At 38.8% G+C, this 20514-nt stretch overlaps 8 protein-coding genes and 2 non-coding genes across 10 annotated transcripts; 5 read left to right on the top strand and 5 right to left on the bottom strand.

Moving 5' to 3' along the window:
• Window positions 1-5: 5 nt before the first annotated feature.
• LAG2 (Lag2p) lies at window positions 6-1832 on the bottom strand (the record flags this gene model as incomplete). The annotated part of the gene is made up of 1 exon (XM_037287929.1): window positions 6-1832. The coding sequence occupies one exon, from the start codon at window positions 1830-1832 to the stop codon at window positions 6-8; it is 1827 nt and encodes a 608-aa protein (XP_037143824.1).
• Window positions 1833-1949: 117 nt separating this feature from the next.
• HG535_0C04510 (uncharacterized protein) lies at window positions 1950-2990 on the bottom strand (the record flags this gene model as incomplete). Its single annotated transcript, XM_037287930.1, has 1 exon — window positions 1950-2990. One exon carries the CDS (start codon window positions 2988-2990, stop codon window positions 1950-1952), a length of 1041 nt encoding a protein of 346 aa, XP_037143825.1.
• Window positions 2991-3269: 279 nt separating this feature from the next.
• FAB1 (1-phosphatidylinositol-3-phosphate 5-kinase) lies at window positions 3270-9569 on the top strand (the record flags this gene model as incomplete). The annotated part of the gene is made up of 1 exon (XM_037287931.1): window positions 3270-9569. The coding sequence occupies one exon, from the start codon at window positions 3270-3272 to the stop codon at window positions 9567-9569; it is 6300 nt and encodes a 2099-aa protein (XP_037143826.1).
• A 143-nt stretch (window positions 9570-9712) lies between these two features.
• On the bottom strand, window positions 9713-9813 carry HG535_0Ctrna7S. The gene is given in 2 exon segments: window positions 9713-9758; window positions 9776-9813. It is a non-coding gene; the product is annotated as a tRNA-Ser (tRNA).
• Window positions 9814-10900: 1087 nt separating this feature from the next.
• On the top strand, window positions 10901-12514 carry ATG18 (phosphoinositide binding protein ATG18; the record flags this gene model as incomplete). The annotated part of the gene is made up of 1 exon (XM_037287932.1): window positions 10901-12514. One exon carries the CDS (start codon window positions 10901-10903, stop codon window positions 12512-12514), a length of 1614 nt encoding a protein of 537 aa, XP_037143827.1.
• Window positions 12515-12862: 348 nt separating this feature from the next.
• Window positions 12863-15079, top strand: ROG3 (Rog3p; the record flags this gene model as incomplete). The annotated part of the gene is made up of 1 exon (XM_037287933.1): window positions 12863-15079. The coding sequence occupies one exon, from the start codon at window positions 12863-12865 to the stop codon at window positions 15077-15079; it is 2217 nt and encodes a 738-aa protein (XP_037143828.1).
• Window positions 15080-15326: 247 nt separating this feature from the next.
• VPS75 (Vps75p) lies at window positions 15327-16017 on the bottom strand (the record flags this gene model as incomplete). The annotated part of the gene is made up of 2 exons (XM_037287934.1): window positions 15327-15933; window positions 15992-16017. 2 exons carry the CDS (start codon window positions 16015-16017, stop codon window positions 15327-15329), a joined length of 633 nt encoding a protein of 210 aa, XP_037143829.1.
• A 767-nt stretch (window positions 16018-16784) lies between these two features.
• On the top strand, window positions 16785-16857 carry HG535_0Ctrna3A. The gene has a single exon. It is a non-coding gene; the product is annotated as a tRNA-Ala (tRNA).
• A 258-nt stretch (window positions 16858-17115) lies between these two features.
• HIS2 (histidinol-phosphatase) lies at window positions 17116-18120 on the top strand (the record flags this gene model as incomplete). The annotated part of the gene is made up of 1 exon (XM_037287935.1): window positions 17116-18120. One exon carries the CDS (start codon window positions 17116-17118, stop codon window positions 18118-18120), a length of 1005 nt encoding a protein of 334 aa, XP_037143830.1.
• Window positions 18121-18237: 117 nt separating this feature from the next.
• On the bottom strand, window positions 18238-20271 carry HG535_0C04570 (proline--tRNA ligase; the record flags this gene model as incomplete). The annotated part of the gene is made up of 1 exon (XM_037287936.1): window positions 18238-20271. The coding sequence occupies one exon, from the start codon at window positions 20269-20271 to the stop codon at window positions 18238-18240; it is 2034 nt and encodes a 677-aa protein (XP_037143831.1).
• Window positions 20272-20514: the final 243 nt, after the last annotated feature.

A 20514-nucleotide genomic window follows, 5' to 3' on the forward strand; every position in this document is an offset into this window, starting at 1 on the left:
TAAGATCACTTCATAGCTGGGTAACTGCTTGAAAACAGTGATTCAAATTGATGGATGACAGAGATGCTGCTGGATGTGTCTTCAGTGGCTGATAATGTTTCCAGCCTGCTGTATGCTTTCTTGATGTTTGTAATAGCTTTTTGGTGGATTGTTTCATTGTACCATTCGGAGTCTAATCCGAGAATCCTGTTGTAAGTTTTTGGGAGAAGAAGTTGCAAGATCTTCAAGGATATATCGTTTATTGTGTAGTCAGAATCTTTAATGCCACGAGTTACGGTTTCTTTAATGATATTGCACGTCACTATGTAGTCGATGGAGTTTTTGCGCTCTTCGCGGGCGATAATTTGTAGAAGAGTAGAGTACACCATTGTTCTCAGTGTGAGACCTTCGTCAATGGTTTGAGTCATATTGCCCACTTTTATAGTACGGAAGAAGTTTTTATTCTGCTTCATGTGTGGGATAAGCAATTTGCAGGTTTTGGAAGAGTTAAACTTCTCGGCGGTGTACATTGTTTGATTGAGCAGCTCAACAGCCATTTGGAAACCTGAGAGCGAGCTGGATGTACTTAGCGTACGGAACGCAGCCTCCAGAGAAGCTGGTTCAGGTTCGGGCTCGTTTCCTGACTCTTGACATAGTGTTTCAACACGGCTAGGTGAATTTAAGCAGTCTAATATCGTCTCACAAAGGTCTATTACACGTTCATGAATTGTATCCTGCGGTGGCTCTACATTGTCATCTTCTTCGAACTCAAATCTTTCCTCGTCATCTTGAAGCTCCTCTAGATACGCCGCCTGATTCGGATCTTCGTCCACTGCGCATTCGGGTTGAGTCTCTATTTCGACCGTTGGCGCCTCCCTTATGCTAAAATTTTCAGCTATGATGGATGCCATATCTGATTTGATTTCGAGCAATGACTTTTGCAAACATTCTGTTATTTCAGGCGCTAAATACGTAGTCCCAGTAGAAATTCGAGGTGTCGAATAAAACTCATGCAGACAGTAGACTGATTGTAGTACCTTGAGTATGATTTCTTCCTTCTGCTCATCTCTTAGATCATCCGGGAGCTGTAAAAAGGGAAGGATATTGTTCTCGAAGATGTCCGAGACAATAAAACTCAGCTGGTACCACACACTTGAAACGATTTCCAATATATTCTTATTCTGCAGAAGAAACATGACATCTTCATCGTATAACGTACGACGTTCCACAACTTTCATACTGTTTTCCAAGACATATTTCATCGTTTCTGTCAAATCTCCTTCGCCAGAGCATAATTTTAATATGCTGACGAAAACCTGTTTGCACATGTTTGCACCATTGTTATAGTATAACTGAATCAAAAGATTCAAAATTTCCCAAACAATAAGGTAGTTCATACCGATATCGTGAGAGTTCTCTATCTTTTCCATGTGCTTTAGCAAAATTTCAATCGATTTCTCATCATTACAATATTTTAATTCATTCAATTTCATTTCTAGGATGGTCTTAAGAATGTTTCTTAACGTTTGCCTTGCGAAATTGCTCCTGTTATTTTCGGTATTTTGGATTAATGGTAAAACAACAACGTTATCAAACCAGGAACTTTGTGTTTCGTTCTTCGTCAAGTTCCCACTTGTTACCAACTTTGAGACAGCGCCTGGGAAGACTTGAAATGAGACTAAATTAACAATTTCACTGTTGCATTCTGTGGTTAAAATCGGCAACAACACTTTGCCAACCAAAAGTTGCAAATCTTCAACGCTTTCAATCCTTATATCCTGGCGGAGAGCCATGTATTTTAGGTCAGCATCCTGCGTATTCAAATATTGATCAATCAAGCTATTTACTAGCATGGTTCTGACGAGCAGCTTGGAGTTAATTACTTTTTAGACCTGCGTGGTACTTTTAAGTTTGTCATAGTCAGTTACGTTTTTTGATACTAGAAAAAAAAGGCTATATGATATAAGTTTTCACAATCTATACAAATCCACAACATTTATCACGAAGTTGCTGATTAATTCTGCCCATTTGTAGATCTCTTCTTGACCCAAATGATCAAAAGTATCATGGATCGTATGCCACGTCTGGGGGAATGGCAAGGGTATTAAATGCAAAACATCAATTCCAGCATTGTAAAAAGGTATATGGTCATCATCTATAACTCCTCTCCCTAATTCTAGAAACCTATGATCTGTTGGCACCAATGATTTTGTGCCTTTAGAACGTGTCTCCAAGTAAGAGTCTTCCAATTCGCTCAGCATTTCGTAATAGAAGTGGGATCCTCTAAAAAAGCTCGGTATTGTTACATGTTCGTCACTGCCGATTAGGTCCATAAGAACAAAAAGATCTATGGTGTCCAAGATATTCTTCTGATCCCACTTTGATGCCAGATGCTTGGCTCCGTAAATAGAGTCATTGGGCCCCCACTCTTTCAGAGCCTCTTCACCATCAAAAAATACAATTTTTATTCCAACATATTCTGCAGAAATGGTTCGATCAATCAAGTTTTGCTCCAAGGAATAGACATTGTCAATGAAGCGAGCTAGATATAATAGAATGCCGCAAGAGGCTGCACTATCCATAGCACCTATGAATCCTTCAGGCTCGATCTTGGAATCATAATGAACAGCGAAGACAATGTACTTCTCGGCAATGGTAGAGCTAAATACAAGATTGGTGAATGAAAAACCGTTCTCTTCGAAAGAGTCCTGATCAACTAGCCATTCGTGATCCAATTTCTCGAAATAGTTAATTATAAATTCCTGTACGTCTTTGGATTCTTTACTCCCAGGGATTCTTGTCTTGTTAAAACGAAGTATAACGTTTTCGTCACTGTCATTAGTCAAAGACAACAGTTGGGGCAAATGGTCTCTATGAAACTCATCATAGGAGATGAATTGACAAAAGGCGATCGAAAGCAACAAACTTACAAGCCATATCATCTGGACTGGTTGCATTGCCGTGATATGGAGTTGAGAGGACTTTTTCTTTGAATTAACAATAAAAAACATGCAAATTAAGAAATAGAAAGGAAGGTTATCGCATGTAGGATTCTAAGTTTCCAAGATACATAGAAGCAGTCTTGATCAAGTGTAGAATAAAAGATAGTCCCTTTACCTCAGAATCACTTCTCACACGTGACCGATTATTGTAGCCTTGCTTAAACGTTACATTACATCAGCAACGGACATGTTTATAAAAGTATATACTCGTCGCAAAAGCATTGTGATGCTTTCAAGGAATTAAAAGAGGGTAGCATTGATTCTTATGAGTGCACTGAGCACAGGACTATGAAAAACTCCAGAGATTCAAGGCTCGGTTCTTTCGATAGCACTGTTATCAAGACGAAATCTAACCATGATAAACCAGAATTTCTCGCTTCAGAAGCCCTAAAACCAAGAACAACTACAGACTTAGACACCAATCCAGTACTAAGCAATATTTCTGTACCGACTGCCATAAATTTAAGTGGTAAAAATACATCCGCGGAAGAAAGTGAAAGTATAGAACAGATTGTTGTTGGTGGGGTAGATCAGGCTAGTGTCTACTCCACCGAATCTAGGTTATGTTCTGGAGGAGTTGACTGTGATGAAAGCTTGACACTTGAGAAGAGCGATGATGGTGGAATCAACAGGTCGCCTATTTATAAGAATTTGCGTGCGCCAAATGGCCATCCTAAGCCGCTTACGTTTTCCATCAATAATGATGCAAATTACAAGCGTTCCAGCATTTACGAATCCAAATCCACTGTTACGGCCATTCCCATAAGAAATCCGCTCAGCAATGCCAAGTCGAATCATTGGGATAACGAAGATGCCTTCTCTACTAGGAGTGGATCTTCATCGATGACAGCATCTCTATCGAGAAGCTTCTTATTTGGGTTTTACAACAACGAAACTAAAAATAGGCAGAACACTAAGGGGATAATTTCCAAAGAATACTGGATGAAGGACGATAGTGCAAAGGAGTGTTTTGCCTGCGGTAAAAGATTCAACACATTCAGAAGAAGGCATCATTGCCGAATATGCGGGCAAATTTTCTGCAGTAGTTGTACTTTAATCATATCAGGAGAGAGGTTTGGATACGATGGCAGAATGAGAGTGTGTTACAACTGTTATGAACATGCAGATAATTACGAGGATTCTAGTGACGATGAGTCCTATGCAGATCAGATTAGCCATAATAATGATGGAGATAGGCTAATTTTTTCTAGTCAAGAGAACCCTTCAGAGAATAATGTATCCAAAGAGCATGAATATAAAGATGGTGTTGAAAGAGATGAGTTTCCAGTGCAGCAGGAACTGATATTCAGAAACAATGAGGATGCACAAAGTATTTTAACAAACTCAGAAGACACCAAACTTTTCACATCCACTCCTCCACCACCGCCAAAAATGGCGATACCTGCCACACGGCAGGGAGAGTCTTTGGAGATTTCTTTCCCATCTAATCGAAATCGTGCCGACAGTTGGCACAATGAGCTCAATAGGAATAACGGTTACGGCACCAAAGACAGGTACACAATTAAAAATGTTGATATGATAACACCATATGGTCAAAGCTTTGCGTCATCAAACCAACTAAATCACAAAGGGGGGCATAAAGTGGGAAGACGCTCCTTGAGAAGAACAATTTTCAACTCTGGTGGTTTTAACAGACCCCCTATGGAGAAAACTCAAACTGGAAATGCTGATAGCATTATTGGCAATGCTGGTAGTAAAAATTTCAAATTTGAATTCAATTACATGAAAGGGCGTAGGGCATCCATGGGTTCCGATATGAGAGAGATAACACCGATGGCAGAACCTTCGGAGCTAGGGGGATACAAGAACCGCATCTCCTCTCCGGATGCCGACACCTCAGAAGATGAGGCTTCTATGTCAATATATTCTTCTTTAAATGGCGGGTCTCATTCGAGCAACCCAATTAGATCTATGCGAACCTCAACCAAATCCACCCAAAGAGCTGAAGCATCGCTACAAAGAATGAAGTTTAGAAGGAAGAGTAAGAGTAAGCCAAATCTGTACAACTCTGAATCTTTATACAAAGAACTCACTTCTCTAACTAACAGCTCACCAAATTTGGTCTCTATTGTTAATGAAGATGCAGACTTTGCACCGTCTTCCAGCACTACGTCTCTGGCAACTAAGGCAAAAAAGCAGACTGCAAACGGTGGCCAATGGAGAAGGGTATCAAGTCTTTCTGGATATTTAACATCTGTGGAAAATAAAAATGCGCTAAACGAAGTATCAAATCTTCACTTAGAGGCTCTGCTTCAACAAGTTCTCGGGGACCAAAACTTTTCAAAGGCTCAAGAGTGGGCCAATTTACTGCGAGGGTTTCTTACTAAAGCACAAAATATCTCTTTGAATGTGAAAGATTCTAACACGCTAGATTTCCGACAGAATTATGTTAAAATAAAACGAATCAGTGGAGGAAACTTGAAATTTTCCAAATATATAAATGGAATAATCTTCTCCAAAGAGGCACCCTGCAAAAATATGCCTAGGATGTTGAAAAATCCTAGAATTCTGTTAATTATGTTCGCGCTAGAATATCAAAGAACAGAAAATCACTTCTTGAGTATCGAAACTGTGTTTGCGCAAGAAAGGGAATACCTTGATAAATTGGTATCCAGATTAACATCTCTGAGCCCCAGTGTTCTTTTCGTGGGAGCAAACGTTAGTGGTTATGCTTTAGAGCTTCTTAACAAGGCCGGTGTAGTTGTACAATTCAATGTGAAACCTCAAGTTATTGAGCGTATTGCGAAACTAACAGAGGCAGATATTGCTATATCCGTTGATAAACTCGCAGCAAATGTGAAGATGGGTGAATGTGAAAAGTTTGAATTAAAATCCTTCGTCTTTGGTAACGTCTGTAAAACATATACTTTTTTGGAAGGATGCAAGGCATCACTTGGTGGCACCATATTGTTGAGAGGTGAGACCCCAGAGATATTGAGGAAATTGAAAGACGTATCTGAATTTATGGTTTATGTTTTGTTCTCTCTTAAATTGGAAAGTTCGTTATTCAATGATAATTTCCTCCAGCTATCCCCTTCATACTATTTGAAGGAGCAGGAAAGAAGGAGGAATGAAAAGGTTACAGGCTATTTTGCCGATTTTTTAGAGAAATTCAATTCTAGAATTCTGACCGTTTCGCCAACGGTTGAGTTCCCAATACCCTTTCTTTTGAAACGAGCAAGGGAGTTAGGATGCGAATTGCAAGCTAAGAGAAAAGAAAATGAAAAATATGCTGAGACGGAAAATATACAGCTAAACGAGAAAACCGCTAAAGTTTTTGGCTTCGAATCATTGGCCCTAGCCTCTTCATTAACTCAAAAAGACTTCAGATATTTGATTAAGTTCATTCACAAAAAAGAATTGGAGAATTTGGAACTTCAGTTCCAAAAGAGAAGTCGACAATGGGAAGTTTCATATGCTCAATCGAGAAATATGCTAGGAACTGGATCTCACCAATGTATTACAGTTCTTTACTCCATGGTTTCCACTAAAACAGCTATTCCATGCGTTGGTCCTCAACTGGTGACAATTGATTTTTTTTGGGATAGTGACATTTCGATAGGTCAATTCATAGAAAATCTGGTGGCGACTGCATCGTATCCATGCCATCAAGGCTGTGGTGGCTCTCTACGAGACCACTATAGAAGTTATGTTCATGGATCTGGTAAAGTTGATGTGTTGATCGAAAAATTTCAAACACGCCTACCTAAACTGAAAGATATAATCCTGACATGGAGCTATTGCAAAAAATGCGCAGCGACATCACCTATTTTGCAAATGAGTGAGAAAACCTGGAACTACTCGTTTGGAAAGTATCTCGAAGTGTTGTTCTGGAGTAAAAGGGAGTGTGTCTCTGGAATTGGTCAATGCTCTCATGATTTCACAAAAGATCATGTTCAGTATTTTGCTCTTAATGATATAGTCGCAAGAATGGAATATTCTGACTTGGAAGTTCATGAGCTGGTAACGCCTCCCCGCAAAATTACTTGGACACCTTATAAAGATATTAAAATGAAAGTCGAACTCTACTACCAGATTCTCGATAAAATAAACTTATTTTATGACAGTGTCTCGAATCGTCTGAGTCGTGTTAAGCTGGATAGCATGTGTGGCGATAAACTTGTCGCAGGACAGGAGAGAATAACTGAGCTTAAAGCACGTCTCAACGAAGAAAAGAATATCATACTTCAAGATTTAGACAAGCTCTATCGAAATGACCCGGGTGACGAACATATGAGCTTGAACATTATAATGAAAGCGCTACACGATAGAGCAGTCAATTGGGATTCAGATTTTACCGACTTCGGCAAAAATTTCCTACCATCTGAAAACGATATCACCAGAATAACTTCACATCAACTTAAAAAGCTATTTTCCGATTTTGGCAGAGATATTGATCAGATTGAAGATGATGAAGCCAAAAAAAAGTCAAAGAAGCAAGAGCTTGTAGAAAGTGCGGAAAAAGCAGCTAGTCTTCTAAATAACGGCAATGATGCAAAATCTTTTCCCCAACCACATATTGCAAGAGAAACTCATCCTGATGCTCACGATCTTTTAGAGCTTACAAATAAGCAGTCCAAAGGGAACGCTGATTTTGACTACGCATTAAAGCCTATTAATTATGCGGTGGTAGATGCAGCACAAGAGGGAGGCGGAAGACCAGGTCTGAATCGCACCTCATCATCTTTCAATAAATCATTCGATAAAGGCGTGTTTTCAGATATTCAAAACTCTGCAGCAATTAGTGGTGCCAGTAGTCCTCTGTCAAATGGGAAAGGTTATAATGCAAATAGTAAAGTTGGTCAGTTGGCAAACTTTTTTGACCAAATGCATTTTGACGCCTTATCAAAGGAATTTGAGCTTGAACGAGAAAGAGAAAGAATTCAGCTGAATAAAAATAAATATCAAGCTTCAAGGGTTCACACTTCAACACCGATTGTAGAGATATACAAGAACGTGAAAGATGCAGTGGATGAGCCTCTGCACGATCTTGATCTGGCTTCTCTCAAAAATCTGAAATCGCGTAATCATGCAGGGAAAAAAAATTCGACATTGAAGGAAGACGGTGTTGATAACAAGCTTGAAAATGAGCTCGAGACGTCGATTAATCAATGGGGCGACGAAATTATTAATAAAGATCATACAACAGTAGAACCGGGTGTTCCTACCCCAAATATTGTTGTGTCGAGTGAGACAAAGGAGAAAACTACCAGTGAACCTCTACCACCAGTAATGACTACGACAAATGTCAGTAAAGATAGTTCCGATACTCCACCCGAAAAATCTTTACTGATTAAGGCGTTGACGAACTTTTGGGCAGATAGATCTGCATCTCTGTGGAAACCACTTGATTATCCGACATCACCAACAGAGCATATATTTGTAGATAGTGATGTGATCATTAGAGAAGATGAACCAAGCTCACTGATTTCATTCTGTCTGAGCACTTCTGATTATAAGCAGAAGATGGCAAAATTGGATCAACAGGAACATATTGGAAGCACAAACGTCGATGCTTCAGTCAACACAACCACTCAAGCTTCTGATATTTCTGCTTCAGAAAACCAATCAAACAGCTCTCTGCGTGAGACAACGTCTGGAAGTATAAAGCACAGCCCTCCACCTCAAATGAATAGACAATCCTCACATTCTTTTCAAAATGGCAAAGATAATTTGGAGGCAGTCATGACAAAATCCACAGGTGTGCATCTTAGATATCAATTCGAGGATGGCCTAACGGTAATGTCCTGTAAGATTTTTTTTGCAGAACATTTTGATGCTTTCAGAAGGATTTGTGGCTGTAACGACAAATTTATTCAAAGTTTATCTAGATGTGTTAAATGGGATTCCAGTGGTGGCAAAAGTGGAAGTGGATTTTTGAAAACTTTGGATGATAGATTTGTCATCAAGCAACTTTCTCATGCAGAATTAGACGCATTTATCAAATTTACGCCCAGCTATTTCGAGTACATGGCGCAAGCCATGTTTCATGATTTACCAACAACACTGGCAAAAGTTTTTGGCTTTTATCAGATTCAAGTCAAGAGTTCGATATCTGGTGCTAAGAGTTATAAAATGGATGTCATCATAATGGAGAATCTATTCTACGAAAGGAAAACTACAAGGATATTTGACTTGAAGGGATCAATGCGTAACAGACATGTCGAACAGACAGGTAAAGAGAACGAAGTCCTATTAGACGAAAACATGATTGAATATATCTACGAGTCTCCAATTCATGTGCGAGAATACGATAAGAAGTTACTGAAAGCTTCTCTGTGGAATGATACTTTGTTCCTTGCTAAAATGAATGTAATGGATTACTCACTTGTCGTAGGTATCGACAATGAAGGTCACACTTTAACTGTGGGTATAATAGATTTTATAAGAACTTTTACTTGGGATAAAAAATTAGAAAACTGGGTGAAAGAAAAAGGATTGGTAGGAGGCAGCGGTACAAAGAAGCCAACTGTAGTCACTCCAAAGCAGTACAAAACAAGGTTCCGAGAAGCAATGGATAGATATATTTTAATGGTTCCAGATCCGTGGTATCAAGAAAGCACGTAAAGATCATATATACACTGTTCGTAGCTAACTCATAAAATAAGTCTTAACTGGAAGCCTGATCATTAGTATCGTGTTACACTTTCACATATTAGCCATCCAGAATAGGAGCTGGATTGTTCAATATTTTAATTTAAAAAATATGGCGTCACAGACAGGATTCGAACCTGCGAAGGTAAAACCCAATGCCTAATTGCTTTTACTGTGTAATAGCAGGGCATCGCCTTAACCACTCGGCCACTGGGACGACTTGAAGTTGAGTTGTATAAGATTAACTTTGCATCTTACCAATGATTCTTTCTTGGAAGCATGGTCTGCTCTGCTCTTGGTTGGGAGCTTGTATTTAGAAAGAATGTTTTCTTCGGCGTTGTCGATAGTAACTTGGTTTGACATTGATGATAATGCTATGATATTCAATTATAGAGATATATAATTCCTTGGTTTTCTATATCATGAATTGAGATAAGACTAATTGGACTTGGATTAATATCTGGAAAATACGTCAGTATTTATACCCAGCATTTCGCACCTATTGAACCATAAGAGAGGACGACGAGTGAAGAATTTTCATCGTCATCACACCATTTCTAGTCCCATAGAATCCACAGTACAACTGTTATTTAATGTTCCATGCCATAGACTCCTTCGTAGTCAGACTCCTGAGTTGTAAACGTCTCGCGATAGACTGTCATCCGATATCTTTCCAGTATCGATCGACATTCTGTTAGGGTTTCATCTGACTTCGTTTATTTTGTTTTACAGACCAATTGTCTCTTTCTGATTCTTATAAGTCATCTCTTTAATATATCTTACAATATCGATTTATATTTCAACAATCAGGATATTCACAGGTTACACTCCAACAGTTCAAATTTGACTTCATTATTGAAGCTTTCCTAAAGAAAATACACTGAAAGGGTTATCATCAAATCAGCTCCATTTATGGTTTTTCTTCTCAGAATAATGCTTCAACTTCACCATCAATGCTTCGTGCTCCTTTATTCGTATAGAAGATTCCTCTTCTCTTTTCAACAGTCAAAATATTGCCTACATTACACTATTGGAAGCTTTGATAGTACGTTGCGCCACACAAGTAACAATTGGGAAATGTTTATGTTGGTATTTCAACAGTTTTCGGCCATTGCAACACAGTGTTTTTGATAGACATTTTACCTTTTTTCCCAATAATCTTCATATGTTAGGCATGCGGTGAGTTAAGGATCACATCGAAAAAACAGCCAAAATATATACAAATTGAAAAATTCTAAAATCATTAAACTGTAGGACAAAACGGTATCTATAGGAAGGTATAACAGCCGAAGCTTACGAACAAAATGCCTGAATCTTTACCCGTTGTAAATTTCATCAATTTCAATCAGACAGGTACGTGCATATCACTTGGCACTTCTCAAGGGTTCAAGATATTCAACTGTGATCCGTTCGGTAAATTTTATTCAGAAGATTCTGGCGGATATGCTATAGTGGAAATGCTTTTCTCAACATCGCTACTCGCTGTGGTCGGTATAGGTGATCAGCCAGCGATGTCTCCAAGAAGACTGCGGATAATCAATACAAAGAAACACTCTGTGATCTGTGAAGTAACATTTCCAACGTCGATTCTCTCGGTAAAGATGAATAAGTCCAGATTGGTAGTCCTTCTGCAGGAACAAATCTACGTTTACGATATTAGCAACATGAGATTACTACATACGATAGAGACGAATTGTAATCCACAAGGAATTATGGCTGTGTCGCCATCAGTGGAAAATTGTTATTTGGTCTATCCTTCTCCTCCAAAGATAATAAACTCAGATATCAAAAATCATGTAACTACTAATAATATCAACGTAACAACGGGAGGCAATCCAAAAGATGCAAACACTGTTGAGAACGCTGCTAAGGCATTGCAAGTTGGCTTTACAGATGCACAACAGTCTTCCACTTCTATGGGAAACACACTTTCAACTGATGGCAATAAAAAAGATACAATCAACAGCAATGTTATGAAAAATGGGGATGTCATCCTTTTCAACATGAATACTTTACAGCCAACTATGGTAATTGAAGCACATAAAGGAGAAATTGCAGCGCTAGCATTAAGTTTTGATGGGTTACTTTTGGCAACAGCATCAGAGAAAGGGACAATAATCAGAGTTTTTAGTGTTGAAACTGGTGTAAAACTCCATCAATTCAGGAGAGGCACTTATCCAACAAGGATACATTCAATGTGTTTTAGTTCAGATAACCAATTTCTAGCACTGACCTGCTCAAGTAAAACGATTCACATTTTTAAGCTGAGCAAAGAGACAACATTGCTGGATAAGCATGACAGTGACGATAGCAACGTCGAAGAAGATGCAGTGGATACTGCTTCGTCAACAAGGGCCAACGATTTAAGCGACGATGACGCACCGGCTCCTGAGAGAGAGGGTGATGGCGAAATGATATGTGACGAACCAGAACTCGCGTCACTGGACGATGCCAGTAGCTCTCTCTCGATGCCAACCGAAACGTCTTTGGAAAGGGCGAAAGAGCCCTATGTGGATGCATCAAGAAGCACTGTTGCAAGAATGATCCGAAAATCCTCACAGAAGCTCTCAAGACAAGCCGCGAAAACGTTAGGGCAGATATTTCCTATAAAGGTCTCCTCGTTGATCGAGCCTTCAAGACATTTTGCAAGTCTAAAACTTCCCATTGACACTAGCTCCGGAATTAAGAGTATAACGTCGATAGGCTCCCTCATTCAAATCGATACACAAGAGTATCCAGAGTTATTTGATGGGAATGAAGGATCTCGTTCAATAAATAGTGGCTCTAGTTCTTCAACAATGAAAATGCTGCCCATAAGAGTTGTCACCTCCGAGGGATATCTCTATAACTACGTTCTCGATCCCGAAAGAGGTGGCGATTGTCTATTGCTTTCGCAGTACTCTTTGATGTTGAATTAACACCCTACGTATATCTATCTAATATATTTATGGCTTTTCAGTATGAATCGGAATATCGCACATGCTGCCTGTCACTGTCAGTTTTCTTTGTATAAATAGTGTTAAATCCTGAAAGTTAGATCTTGTTTTTTTTTTTGCAGGGGAGTCAATTCAAAGTCCTTCGAAGTTTAAATTCAAAGGAAAGGGATACGCTTAGCTGAAAAAGAAATAAGACAACAACAAAAGGTGTTGAATTTGAATTGCGTATATTGCAGTTAGACTTTTGATTCTCAAAGATTTCTCTTTAGTGAGCTTTTACTAGAGCTTCATCTCTTTAGAATTGACAAAGAAATTCAGAATTGAAAGAAAATGTTCCCAAGTTCCAAGGCCAAAGAGCCATTGCTCTATGATGTGCGAATCAAAGGGACTGATCATGATGTGATACTGTTGAAAGGGACTAATGCTGAGGCGCCTTCGGTGTTGTTGTCTGGTACTATCGTGCTTTCGGTTCAGGAGCCCATACAAATCAAAAATCTCTCTCTAAGGCTCTACGGAAGAATACGTCTCAATATCTTGACACCATACCAGTCTTCCAAAGGCCCAGCTCAGCGGTATGTCAAGTATGAGAAGAGGATATATGAGCACACTTGGGATAATTTCGATGTTGATACTTATTTCCAGAACCTTTACGATAACTACGGAAAAGCAGCGATAACAAGCAAGTCATCAGTCAATCTTTCGTCGCTACCAAAGAAGGCGAGGTCCTCCACTGCATCTTTGATGTCTCTTACCGGACAGTCAAGTTCCAATTATCATACTTTGGTCAAGGGAAACTATGAGTTCCCTTTTAGTGCGATTTTGCCTGGTTCTTTAACAGAAAGTGTTGAAGGGTTGCCAAATGCATCAGTTGTCTATAAATTGGAGGCTACTATTGAAAGAGTCAAATTTTATACTGATTTGATATGCAGGAAACATCTAAGAGTCGTCAGGACTTTATCACCTGCTGCGTTAGAATTGTCCGAAACGGTTGCCGTGGATAACACCTGGCCTAAGAAAGTTGACTATTCAATATCAGTACCTGCAAAGGCAATTGCCATTGGATCTTCGACTCCCATAAACATTCTAGTAGTTCCTTTACTGAAAGGGCTAAAACTGGGCCCCGTCAAGATAAGTTTGGTGGAGAGCTCGCAATATTGTGGATCATTTGGGTCTGTATGCACTCAGGAGAGAACTGTTAGTAAAATCAGACTAAAGGACCCACTGAGTCATATGTCCGGCTGTACTGAACCACTTTCAGTGACCGAGAACGATGATTCCGCTTATCAGGATAGATGGGAAGTTCATACTTTGTTACACATCCCCCCCAGCTTATCGAAATGTACTCAAGATTGCACTTTGCTTAATAGCATAAAAGTGAGGCACAAAATCAAGTTTATCATTTCCTTGGTGAATCCTGACGGTCATGTATCAGAGTTGCGTGCCTCGCTTCCCGTCCAGTTATTCATTTCGCCGTTTGTCCCATTAGGAGTTAAAACTGTTGATGGATTATACGGTAGTGCAAATAACTCTTCTACAGATTTTAATGATGTTAGGTCCTGTACAAAAGATCCTGAATCAGATGATGAGATGATTTTTGCTAGAAGCGCTTCTGAGATCGAACTTTCTAATAACAATCAAAACAATGTATCAGTTGCTGCATCTCTGTCGGAGATGATGTCTCCACCAAATTATGGCAAACACATATATGATCGTTTATGGAGTGATCTCTCTAATGCTAATACCCCTCCTCTTTCCGGTGCTCATACTCCAATAGAAGAGCTACAGGGTGATGGCAACAACAGCACTGGAAGTGTTTTAGACACTCAGGAAAATGTTAATGAGCTGCAAATGAACTTACAAAGACTTCGTTTAGAGAGGGAGAACGATGTACCAGGTTTAGGTCTACCATCAACTCCTTCTGAGCAGGAACAGAGCAATGGTAACACGGCATTGCTGCAACCACCGCGACCGGGGTTGAGAAATATACAGAGTCCTTCTATGACACCAGGGTTCTCCCATATTTCAAGACAAAATTCATTTACCCTTCCACCTGGATCTTCACCGGCAAAGAAGGATTGGGAACTTGGAACGCTAAGTAGAGTTCCCTCGTATGATAAAGCTATGAAGTCTGATATGATCGGAGATGATTTACCACCAGTATACCATGTTTTATCAAAAGATAACAACAAAGGAGTCTTAGAAAGGCCACAGATAGTTCACCACAAATCAGCTTCATCAGTGTTAGCAACCTCAAATGGTACACAAATGTCTCAAGCTGCTTTTACGAGAAGTAATAACAGTTCTTCTACTTCATTGTCGCAAAGTCAGACCAACGGATCTAGCACCAACCTGGCAAATAATATGCCATCTTCAAATAAAGGACAAACAGCAAGCAGATATTTTTCATTTGGAATGACTCCGGTAGAAAACAGCGATTCAACAACTAGTCTACATCTTCAAAGAAGCTCCTCAAAGGGCAATTTGCAAAGAAGCACTGGCTCATTGTCCAACTTGATGGGGCTGCTTTCGAAAAAGGAGAAAAAATAACTTAGTCGACTTAATGGCATTTTTGAGTTTTTTAATGAACATGTTTTAATTGTGATGACCTATAAATTGCAGGCTTGTTTTTTGTAGCTTTTGGAATAAATGACTTTCAGTTCAATAGCCATTTTCTTGGCAACATGCGACAAAGAGTAGCATGAAACTTGCTCATGGAGTAAATTTTCAAGATTTACATATAATAAATATTTACTGTATTACATTACTGCAGCTCTTATTGTACTAATTGAAATAATCACAGGTCATCAGTTGTAGTTATAAGCCCACCCTCACTACTATCGCTGCAACTCTCCTCATCCAGAACGTCTCTTTGTGCCTCGGTATAATACTTAACACAATATGGATAGATGTCTTCACTTATCAGATTGGCAAAATCAGCCCCATTGGCAAATTCTCTCTTCCCTTGGGTTCCTGTCCACGCAAACCAATCGAAGATTGATTTAATTCCACCGCTGTTATTTATTAATACAGGCCGATCCACCGCAACTGGTTCACTTAAAAGTTCATCATCTCTAAATTTAAAATGCTTTTTAATTGTTTGTGGGTTGAGCACGTTTTCAATTTCGTGGAACTCTATTGTAATACTATAATCATTTGGCGTTTCCCAATCCACGATCAGGCCTTCAATTGCATCAACGAATTTGAAATCCGACGCTCTAATATAATTGGCAAAATCATCATTTTGAGACAATACAATTGACCAAAATTTTGGTAACATTTTAATAGTTTCATCTCTTTTTTCATAAATACTTTGCAACTGCTTTAAGCGATATATTTGAACATCATTCTCAGCTTTTTCCAGATCCAGCTCACAGTCAGCTAAGTCATTAAGGGCGCGAGAACTATTGATTGATTGTTAGCGCCATATCCAGCATCCAATTATCCAATCTCAATACATACATCTTTTGCTCTTCTGATTCCTCCATTATTCCATAGAGCTTCGTTACAGGTTTTTAAATTGTCTTTACAGAATTTTTTTTTTTTTTGATCTGGAGATAGGCTCCCTACGTTGTTGACATTATGAAATGAAACAATGATAAACTGCACTCCAATGGATGCTATTTATACAACATATCAATATTGATATTATTTAGAAAGAATGTTTTCTTCGGCGTTGTCGATAGTAACTTGGTTTGACATTGGTGATAATGCTATGATATTCAATTATAGAGATATATAATTCCTTGATTTTCTATATCATGAATTGAGATAAAACTAATTGAACTTGGATTAACATCTTGAAAATACGTTAGTATTTATACGTAACATTTTGCACCTATTGAACCATAATAGAGGACGACGAGTGAAGAATTTTCATCGTCATCACACCATTTCTAGTCCCATAGAATCCACAGTACAACTGTTATTTAATGTTCCATGCCATAGACTCCTTCGTAGTCAGACTCCTGAGTTGTAAACGTCTCGTGATAGATTATCATCCGATATCTTTCCAGTATCGATTGACATTCTGTTAGGGTTTCATCTGACTTCGTTTATTTTGTTTTACAGACCAATTGTCTCTTTCTGATTCTTATAAGTCATCTCTTTAATATATCTTACAATCTCGATTTATATTTCAACAGATATGAAGCTACAATGTGAAATGGAGTGTAATGCTCCAGGGAATGATCAGATCGTAAAATGCACATCAATGAATCGATCAACCATGACTTATATACCAATCAAAATAAGCGGGCATGTGGCGTAGTTGGTAGCGCGCTCCCTTAGCATGGGAGAGGTCTTCGGTTCGACTCCGGACTTGTCCAAATTTTTTTTAATTCCAAACACTTGCTTACTTCTGAATAAGATTTTAGGTCTGACTCTTAAAGCGTCCAAGATTGTCGTACCTAATATGATCCCCGCATAATTTTTTCCAATCTCTGACTTTATATTCTTCGGTTGCATCTTCTGTTGCATCTTCAAGACAACGATAAAAGTACCTTCAAATTACAAAAAGTATTTATGAAAACTTATTTCGATGTTTAAGCTACCAGCAGAAAAGCAAGCGACACAGCCTCACTTGAATGCATTCACATCACTCCCATTCCGGGGATTACGTGGCGCATGGCGTCGATCCCTTGGAGGATATTGTAGCGCAAGTTGTAAAGATGAAATTCCATACATATTGTCTAACCGAGCATATGCCAAGAATTGATGAGAAATTTGTGTATCCAGAGGAAATGGAAGGTGTCGAGAATAGTTCTGAAGCAATTGATAGATTGAAAACCAACTTTGAGAAGTATCTGGCTCATGCAAAGACAATCAAAAACAGACCAAATGAATTTGGTACAAAGTTTTTGATTGGTATTGAGGTCGAAAGCTGCGATCAGAATCACATTGACTTTGCCAAAAAATTCATTGCTCAAAACGCCGAAACAATCCAGTTTTGTGTCGGATCAGTGCATCATGTTAACAAGATCCCAATTGATTTTGATCAAGAGAATTGGGATCGATCTTTGGCTGCGTCCGGTAATAATTTGAAAAAATTTCTTATCGAATATTATGATACCCAATATCGAATGCTGACAGCTCTCAAACCGCTAATTGTTGGACATGTTGATTTATACAAACTATATCTGGCTGATGAAATGAAATTGGATCCCGTCACAGGTGAATGCGGAGAACACGGTGTTGGTGTCGGCTCATTCTCAATTATGAGTCAGTGGAAATCAGTGAGAGATGCTTTAATAAGAAATTTAAAGTTTGTAGACTCTTATGGAGGAGCCATTGAGATCAGTACATCAGCATTGCGTAAAAAACTGAAAGAACCTTACCCAAGTAAGGATATTTGTAAACTCGTGGAACAGTATTGTGGTGGTAGATTTGTTTTGAGCGATGATGCTCACGCAGTCTCACATGTTGGAACATGTTACGACCAAGCATTGAGGTACATCCTTGATACGTTAACTCTGAAGGAGATGTACTATTTAGCAGAAAATGATGATAATGATGTTTTCCTGAAGAGCATTCCAATAGCAGATTTCAAGTCCAACGTATTTTGGAAAAGCAATTACAACATTGAAATTTAGATATTTATGCAGATTATTATTTATCTTATTATAAAACAACATATATAAGCTTTTTCCTTTGATGTTTAAGATCCTAGGAGCAACACCCAAAAGAGAAAAGGTGTTTATAAATTGAGATTAGTATGAACGACCGAACATACAGTAGTAACGAGCTAGAAGGGAGCACTTGATACATTTTTGACCAGGTCTTAATTTTGGCTGATCGAATGGAATACATAACGATTTAGCTCCCATACTTGGTGCCTTTTCGTCCTGCTCGTATTCTTCACCATCATCTTTCTTGGCTGAAGAGTCTTTGATATCTTCCTCACATGCAGTTTCACCACACCATGGTGCTAAAATGACATTCTTCTTACCGAGGGAAGGAACGAAATCTTTCCAGTCTTCCACAATAACTCTGTGACTATCGAATGATTCTTTTGCCTTAGAGTACAAATCTTTCTGTAATTCTTCTAAAATTTCTGGGACACGCCTTTCTAATTCTTCCAAATTAACAACATATTTGTTGGAATCATTTCTACGAACAATAACGACTTGTTTCTTTTCAATATCCTTTGGACCAATTTCAATACGTATTGGGATACCTTTCAATTCGTATTGTGAGAACTTCCAACCAGGAGTGTAATTATCGTTATAGTCACCGAAGATTCTAATACCAGCTTTCTTCAAACGACTTTCAACTTCCTTCGCAGATTCATGAATATGACTACGTTGTGCATCAGTAGTCTTTTTCGTGATACCTACAGGAATAACAACTGCTTGTTGTTGAGAAACTCTTGGAGGAATCACCAAACCTTTGTTATCCGAATGAATCATAACCATCACACCAATGACTCTGGTAGACAAACCCCATGAATTTTGGTAAACGTTAACCTTTGGATGTTCTGGACCCAATGGATTTTCCACAGTGATGTTGAACATTTTTGAAAAGTTCTGTCCCAAATGATGAGAAGTGGCACCTTGAATACCACGACCAGTTTGTGGAATGTAACCCTCACAAGTAGTTGTAAAATCACCACCAGCGAATTTTTCCTTTTCAGTCTTACGACCCTTGACAACTGGAACGGCCAAAAGTTCCTCATATACTCCGGCATAGAAATCAAGAATTTGCATGACTTCGGCTTCAGCATCTTCAGCAGTTAAATGAGCTGTGTGACCTTCTTGCCATAAGAATTCTCTTGTTCTTAAAAATGGTTGAGGATGCTTGAATTCCCATCTCACAACAGAGTTCCATTGATTCAATTTCAATGGCAGATCTCTGTAGGATCTAATCCATTTGGCATAGTATGGGTACATCACAGTTTCTGAAGTGGGTCTTATAGCAATAGGTTCTTCCAAATCGGATGATCCTGCTCTTGTGACCCAGGCAACTTCTGGAGCAAATCCTTCAACATGGTCCTTTTCTTTCTCTAGCACTCTGGAAGAAACGAACATTGGGAAATAGGCATTTTGAACTCCAATACTTTTGATCTTTTCGTCAAACCATTTTTGAATCATTTCCCAAATGGCATAGGAGGCAGGCCTTAGAATGTAACATCCGGAAACATCATAGTAGTCCAACATTTCACCTTTAGTTAGAATTTGCTGATACCAACCAGAGAAATCTAAACCCTTATCCACTGTTATTCCGATCAACTTGGCGTCTTCCAAAGCTGCTGAAATAGTGGACGTAGCATTTGAAACACCGCTCTTCTTTGGTTCAGGCTTTGCAACCTCCTGAGTAAAATCGACACTGGATTTAGAGGATTCAAATTGTGATAAAAACTTGAAAAGCTCCTCTTTCTTGATGAAAACTGAGTCATTCAATTCGACAACCATATCATCTGTTAATGCTTCCAATTGCGCATCAATCAGCAAATGAAACTCAGATTGTACATTGCACAAGTATCCTAGAGTGAATTTTTTAGCGGATTCACACTGGAAGAACGACTGAAAGAGCTCATCACGAGCAAGTCTGGGGTCCTTCAAAGCCGTTTCCTTAGCAATCACCGGAGATGGGGTGCTGGTAGATTGCAATGCAATCACAACTATAGGAACTGGCGTGGCAGTTTTGGCAGTTTTAGGTTTGAAAACTAATGATTTGACAACATTGGTAGATTCGGATGGTTTTTCGGTAAGACACAGCTTAGCAAATGCCTCTTCAACGCCCATTTTTTGTAATGATTCTACAGCTGACGCTCAAACAATTCAGACAAGAAAGTTTAATCAAAGAGCAGCTGAAAACAAATGTTCCAATTACCTCGAATAGGATAGACACAAGTGAATCTACTTGATCTCTTTTTCTCATCGAAATACGACTTGGTATTTTTTTTTCAGTTTCATTTTTCGATGATAAGCGCAGTGCGATTGGAAAAAATTTTTACGTGGAGCACGACCTACAGTATGAAATGAGTA

The sequence above is a fragment of the Zygotorulaspora mrakii genome, chromosome 3 (assembly GCF_013402915.1).
Source record: "Zygotorulaspora mrakii chromosome 3, complete sequence".
Classification (NCBI taxonomy): Eukaryota; Fungi; Ascomycota; class Saccharomycetes; order Saccharomycetales; family Saccharomycetaceae; genus Zygotorulaspora; species Zygotorulaspora mrakii.